Source organism: Henckelia pumila, chromosome 2, assembly GCF_033568475.1.
Source record: "Henckelia pumila isolate YLH828 chromosome 2, ASM3356847v2, whole genome shotgun sequence".
Lineage (NCBI taxonomy): Eukaryota > Viridiplantae > Streptophyta > Magnoliopsida > Lamiales > Gesneriaceae > Henckelia > Henckelia pumila.
Genome location: NC_133121.1, coordinates 130,314,679 through 130,322,621, shown reverse-complemented (window position 1 = coordinate 130,322,621; position 7,943 = coordinate 130,314,679). Strand labels below are relative to the sequence as shown.

Here is a 7,943-nt window from a genome sequence, read left to right as displayed (position 1 = left end):
TTGTTAGATGTTACTTATAAATACAATGTTTTGATATATATTTAACGGTTGACATTTATCATTACATATGAGGTTCGCAGTTTTTTAATGAACCTCACGTGTATTGATAAATGATAATCCTTAGATCTATAATGGGACAATGTCTTTATAGATTGCATGAAATATTCCTAAAAAATGTAATAAATAATAAATAATTGCTATTCCAAAAACTTCAAGAATATCACCAATAGCTATTGTATATTTTCATATATATTTAACGGTTGACATTTATCATTACATATGAGGTTCGCAGTTTTTTAATGGACCTCACGTGTATTGATAAATGATAATCCTTAGATCTATAATGAGACAATGTCTTTATAGATTGCATGAAATATTCCTAAAAAATGTAATAAATAATAAATAATTGCTATTCCAAAAACTTCAAGAATATCACCAATAGCTATTGTATATTTTCGTACGTTGAAAGAAAAAGTACTGTTGTGTCTACAATTACGATTACTATCGTAATGTAAAATCAAAACACAATAATTTCTCCCAAAAAAAAAATCAAAACATAATATAATTTACATGGCCAAAACAAAAATTTCAATACTTCGGCCAAAATACAATATGCCTAATTTAGATGATACATGATAATTGATCTCGCACTTTCTTTTGTATATGTCTCAATTATATAGTCCGATTTTAGTATTTACTTTTATATCTACTAATATTTTATCAACCAATCACTATCGACATTAAATACTTATAGAATGTTGTTATCTTATTATTAAATAAAAGTAAAATGAGATTTTTTTTTTAAAAAAAATAGTTTCTTTGTGAAAAGACACGTAAATTTAAAATGTAATAGGAGAGAATGAGTATATAAAATAGCCAAAGTATGTTGAAAATTAAATGTGCATGGGACATGGGAGACATTCTACCCTTACTCATTTATAACGAAGTTCACCACTTGTATTTTTTTCAGGTCCATGGCTTTTAATATGCCCTCTATTCTCGGTTACAAGTTGCCTAGAGTGACGACAAGAATATTAATCACCTCCCTTATTATTATTATTTTTACATTTTATAATTATAATCAGTATTAAATTTTATTTTGTTGGTTTTTTACACGACGATCTCATGTATTTATATTCAGATCTATATTTAGATCTATATCTATGAGACATGTCGGTGCGAATTATATTTATAATAACAAATAATATTTTTTTTATTAAATAAATCGAACAAAAAATTTGTTTTACAAAATTTATTCGTGAGAACATGTCTCACATTAGTTTTGTGTAAATAATATAAATATTTAACACAATTTTTTAATTTATCTTTCTTTAGACTTGGATGAAAGATATGAGATATAACTTTGTACAAGGATAATATAATAATTCAAAAATTATTTGATCTCTTGTGATACAGTCTCACATATATTTATCTGTGAGACGAGATAAATCCATTCATATTTACAATAAAGAGTTATAATTTTGACATAAAAAATAATAAATTATCATGAATGACTCAATTAAAAATTTCGCCTCACAAAATTTATCAGTGAGACAATATTACTAAATATTGTGTCCAAAAAATAGATACAATTGTGAAGATTATTATAAAATACATTTGAAGTATAATTCCAATCCGAATCCAAAATCTCTCCGTCTTGTCACGTCAACAGCAACTGAAACCCGCTTTACATATACAACCTTTAATTTTATCTCCTAATAATAATAATAATGGTAATAAAGAGATGGGGGGTTATATTTATTTATTTTTGGAACAAGATATTTATTTCTCTTTATATCACACAGTAATTGTCTTTTGAAGTGCTGAACAATCAGTCCAAAGACTCCAAACGGACGGAGATTCATTCCAACTGGCAACTGCCATATTCATTTTTCATTAAAAACTATTAGATATGGCATTTAAATGTCAACTTGGATAGCGATTCAAATTCAAACCCCAGCATATATGAAATTGAAATTTGACTTCCAATTAAGACCATTTGGTGAATCCTGTGAATATTTATTATACGTGTATATATAATTTTTCTATACGGGTTTTTTAAAAAAATAATTAATTATATTATAAAATCGAGTAGTTATCATTTTGTTAAAAATTATCGATGATCTAAACAATATCGATCACATCATATAACAGGTCGTTCATCATGTTTGACTACAACCGCGTCCCCCGCGTCACGGGCAAGAAGAGTGGTTTAAACTACACTATTTCTTTTAGGGTCCGTTTGGAGTTAGTGATAAGATAGATAACATAGAGATAAGTAATATATTGTAATAAAAATAAATAAATAAAGATAGTTAATATAATATTTGATTTGATTGATACATTATTGTTTGTTTGATTTGATTGGTTATATTTTATATAAAAATAATAAATTATCATTTTATCCTTTCAATAATTAATAAAATATAAATAATATTATTTATAAAAAATAATATAGTAATTTAAATTCAATTATTTGATTGATGTAATATAAATAATTAATGATTTGATTGATGTGATATAAATAATTGAAACATGGATAAATAATATAGCAAAAAAATTCGTAAAACTAAATAAAATTATTAATACATAAATTAATAATTCATGTCTTCAAACGGACCCTTAATGAACATAAAACAACATGGTATACGGATGAATTAACAACAATATTTTTTATTATTTGGATCTTAATTAGGAAGTGTAGGGGACCATTTTTTTACACTTTCTGATAGTTGATCGTTTATTCTGTAGTATGTATGTATACATGGGAGGGGGCAATTCCACTTCTTCATTTTATGACTATAATTATTATGTATAGTACGATGCATGTGGATTAAATAATAATAATTTTATTTTACCACTGAAAGATATCGACATTGAAAATGTTCATTTAAATTATTATTATTATTAAAAAAAAGAAGAATGAAACAAAAGAAAACCCCTCCCCCATTAATCAAAAAAAGAAACAACAGAAAAAGTGCATGGTGTAATTTGTTTGGAGAAATCGTTTGGGCCAAGAATCGAATGGTCGCGCAGCCCAAATTATTTCATTTTGAACTTCATTATATTTTGGCCCAACTTTAATTACCAACATTCCACCATTTTCCTTTCCATTACTATTTAATAGAGAGTTCATCCATTGATTTACATATTACTAGTTGGGAACTTTTCGCATATCGAATTTTGAATGATTTTATCGATCGAGTTTTAGTACATGAATAGAGCGATATATATTCATGGCTATAATGTTGCAAATATTATTTTACAGTACTGTCAAAAGAAAAATGACTCATATATATATATATATATATACTCAAATAAATAAAATTCTACATTCATCTCAATTATATAAACTTTCTTTTTTTTTTCCTCGATTATCTCAAATATATAGTTTAATTTCAACATTTAGTTGCATTTTTTTCTTGGTATACCGTGCATCTATTTCTTAAATGAATTAACTATTAAGTAGTGATAAAAGAAATAAATTAAATAGTGGTAAAAGAAGAAATTTGTGTGTAACTTTGTTTTTCTAATAATTTTCTTAATTTGTGTGAAAAATAAACAAATCTATATATTAAGGCTAAATGATATAAAATACTCGGGAAATGATTTTTTTCTTCGTTAACTTGTCCAATTTTTAGTTTGGTCCATTAAATTTTCAAGTTCGTTTTTGTATACTAAATTTTAATTCTCATCTACCGCGTTAGTCCAATTGCTGATGCAACTGCTTGACAATTCGTTATTTTCAAAGCCACACAATCATTTTTCGATGTCACGTCACATTTGTATTTTTCAATGTCACATCAGCAATTGGACCAAAATATTCGAAAATTAAAATTTGGTATATAAAAACAAAACTATGAAAACTTAGTGGATCAAAACTCAAAATCAAAAAAGTTATTGGAAAAAAATATATTTAATTTCCCAAAATATTTTAAATGCATGCGGAGTGGGAAACGAAAATTGTTTGGAGAAATGAAGCTGGTTTATGTTAGTTAGGGCGAAAAAGCAGAAGAGAAGGGCCCATGAGAGAAAAAACAAGCAAGAATAGCAATGATCACAAAAATTGGTACCCAATTGAATTGGATTGCTTCAACCAATTATCGAATTCCTAACTTCAACCTTAAACAACCCATATAACCAAATTGTTTTGCTTCTGACACCAACACCACCAAAAATATAACAATTGATTGAACCCCACGACGATATAATTCACCAAATCAAGCATTGAATTATAGATTCGATTTTATCCAAGCGTGGGATAATTTAATGTTTAGAGATCGATATTTATGTTTATATACATAGTAATACATATAATATAACGAAAGAAAGAAATTTGACCATTTTTTTTATCAATAATAAAAGGAGACAATTAATGCGATCAAGGGAGAATGTTCATTAACTTCTCATATTCCAATCATTATGCATTCATGAAAATTCAACGTCTCTTATATTGTTTATTGTTTATCTATATATATTTCTATATATATAAATATATTCATGAAACGCAACAATGTATTCATTTTACAGTCCATATTTCCTTTATATATATATATAAATATATAACAATTCTTCCCATAAACATTTTCATGTTCACAAACGAACGTACATATGTATTCAATCTATACATGTTTTTTCCTTCTCTCCCTCGTTTTTCCATGTACATGTCGTGCTAGAGCATCGCCATTTTCGTCTATAAACCGGAAAAATAGTTCTATGATCACTTGGCATGGATTCAAAAAATTCAGGGATGCTCATAGAGACAATGTCGTTGAAGGGATCTCGGAACTCAAGAAATATTTCAACCGATTTGGGTATCTAGAGTACTCGAAAAATGTCACAAATTCGACCGATTTATTCGACGGCGACCTCGAAAACGCCATAACAAGATATCAACAAAAGTTTGGCCTTTCCATTAACGGGAAGCTAGATTCTCGTACACTTTCCAATCTCATTTCTCCTAGATGCGGCTTTCCGGACATAGTACCCGACGAAAAAACACCGCGAACGACGGGAAAGTACGCGTACTTCACCAGCCGGCCGAGATGGGACCGGAGTATTCCGATGACTTTGACGTACGCCGTTTCGCCGACAAATATGATCACGTACTTATCCATGCAAGATATAAAGGCTACGTTAAAACGTGCCTTTAGCCACTGGGCTTCTGTGATCCCTGTCACGTTCGTGGAATCCGAGGATTACGGCTTCGCCGACATCAAGATAGGGTTCTACGGCGGCGAGCATGGGGACGGGGAGGCATTCGACGGCGTCCTCGGAGTTCTAGCCCATGCATTCTCGCCTGAAATCGGGCGGCTCCACCTAGACACGGCTGAGACATGGGCGGTGGACTTTGGAGCGGAGAAATCCGAGGTGGCGGTGGATTTGGAGTCGGTGGTGACGCATGAAATCGGGCATTTGCTGGGATTGGCGCACAGTGGTGTTAAAGAATCTGTCATGTACCCAAGCTTGAAGCCAAGGGAGAAGAAGGTGAATTTGAGGGTTGATGATATCAAAGGTGTTCAGGCTTTGTATGGTTCCAACCCTAACTTCAGTTTTCGAGCTTATTACGAGTACTCTGAAATGGCTTCGAATGATGGTTTTTGTCTCAAGTCATTTCCAGGGAAAATTAATTTGTCTCCTTCATTCTTTGGGTTTATTGTTTGGTTGTTGATGTGATATATAATTATATATAGAAATCATGATTTCATTAATTATAATTTATACGATCTTTAAATTAGTTAATGATCAGTTGATGCATTTTCTGGCCGGATTTATATAACTCTAGATGTTAGAGCAACTCCAACCGTCTTCCAAAATGGAAGATGACAATAGCTCTAACCATTCTCTATTATCATCCTTCATTTAGGAGGATGCTATAGTGGTTCGGAGGATGCTAAAATGGTTCTCCATATTTAGAGAACTAAGGTGGCAATAGAGATTGAATTTGGAGGATGACATTAATTACGAAATGTAATCCTCTAAAATTGGTATTTGGATCTTTAAAAAAATTATATTTTGATCCTTTTTCAAATTTTTGTTTGTTATTTTCAGCCCCTGTATTATATTTTAGTGGGCTATTTGGTCCAATTATTTGAAGAGTTTCTTGCACGCCATCGGCAAATCAAAGAAAGGTGGGATCACTATGCACTTCGGGATGATTTAATTGATCATTTGTGAGAAGAGTACAGTAGTTCGGAATGTTAAATTTTATGATCGTTTCGATTTAATTTTAATGTTTGTAGACTTAATGTTGTGTGCGGCTTGCAAATATTTTGTGAAAAAATAAATGCATTATTTAAATAAAAAACATACAGCCATAATATATACACATTTAATTGAGTTTGATTTTATAATATGTTACATAATTATTTATTTATTACATATATATTATGGTTGGTATTGAAAAAAAAATAGAGAATTTGATAAAATTTAGAGAGCATAGGTTGAGAAGATTTTTAAAATAAAGAACATAGATCTCTATTTTAGAGGTTATAGAGAATGAAAATATGAAAATTATGGTTAGAGATTGCATTATACTTCGTCACTCGAGATCTATTAATGGGAGAGTCTATGCTACCACATGAGCATTTGGAGATACAACAGCCTTTTTTTTTTTTTTTTTTTTTTTTTTTTTTGCATTTTCAGATGTTCATGTGAACATCTGAAATATAAAAAAAAAAAAACAATAGTTGGATGTAGCACATGAGCATTAGTTAGCCCCCATTCATGATACAAACACGTCTCTTTATTTAAATTTATTATGTTTTGTTCTACTTGTGCAAGGCACCAAAAACTTTTATTTTTAAATGAGTAAATATATATAGCTATCACAAATACACACATATACATATATTTATAGAGTTGGAGAGAATTATGTGTACATAGATCTGCACAGTGCACACAAAGCACATATATAATTCACGGAACTAACGAGATGACTCGGAGGTTTTTAAATTATTTATTCGGAAAAAATGTTATATGTAGTACGTGGTTACATACATGATTATATCTTGTTTTTAAAATTACAAATTAGTCATTACAACGAAAAGATCTTTTCATGTGTTTATTCAGGATGACTTTATAATTTCTAAGATAACATTCATGCAATCACGTATAACGTTATCCTTATATTCATACAGTGTAACGTCTCTTCATTGTTGGGGGACAAATTCCTTCATTTACCCCTCTCAACATGCATGCATATCTACATGATAGGAAACAGGGAATTATAGTCAATAGATCATTTTTTGTTTTTTGTTTTTAATTTTTTTTTTAAACACACACACACACATACATATACACATGTTGGTCTATTGCGAAACATTTTCAGTACTGGTTTAATTATATTCGTGAGATGGATTGACCTGATCCATATTTATAATGAAACGTACGTTTTTATGAGTCAGATTAAATAAATTAAAAGAGTATTATATATGTTATAATATTTGTGTTGTGTTTTTCTTATTTCATTATAATATGACGTATAATTAGAAACTCTGTTTTGGTTATCAATTAGATATACTTAAAAATGTTCTAATCAGAGTTTTTGTCCACGCACATAAAGTATAACCTATTAAAAACTTGCCCCTATCAATACGCTTGTATTCGTTAAAATAATAGATAAAATTTTAAACTTTTTCTATTGTTTGGACGACGACGTGACCATATATGTATATATAGACGAAGACATTCGAAGAAGAGGGCAAGTAATTTAAAGAAGCTCCCAAATCTTTATTAATTGATATTTTAATTAATTGGCTTGGCTGATTAACGACATCATTTTCATGCATGGTGTCTTCCCCAAAAAAACACCTATATAAAATATCGTCTGGAAGTTGACAAAGTGCATGCGTGGGTTTTAATTAAGGGTGATGCTACATGTACATGGAAAGTTACACATTGAGTTACACGTTATAATTGAAATTACAAAAATATCCTTAATG

General features: G+C 29.6%; 1 protein-coding gene across 1 annotated transcript; it reads left to right on the top strand.

Moving 5' to 3' along the window:
* The first annotated feature begins 4,611 nt into the window (after positions 1 to 4,611).
* On the top strand, positions 4,612 to 5,676 carry LOC140878407 (metalloendoproteinase 4-MMP). The gene has a single exon (XM_073282009.1). The coding sequence runs from the start codon at positions 4,612 to 4,614 to the stop codon at positions 5,674 to 5,676; it is 1,065 nt and encodes a 354-aa protein (XP_073138110.1).
* The last annotated feature ends 2,267 nt before the right edge of the window (positions 5,677 to 7,943 follow it).

Excerpts from the sequence above, each read along its gene's own strand:
- LOC140878407 (XM_073282009.1), top strand. The coding sequence starts at position 4,612 with ATGTATTCAATCTATACATGTTTTTTCCTTCTCTCCCTCGTTTTTCCA.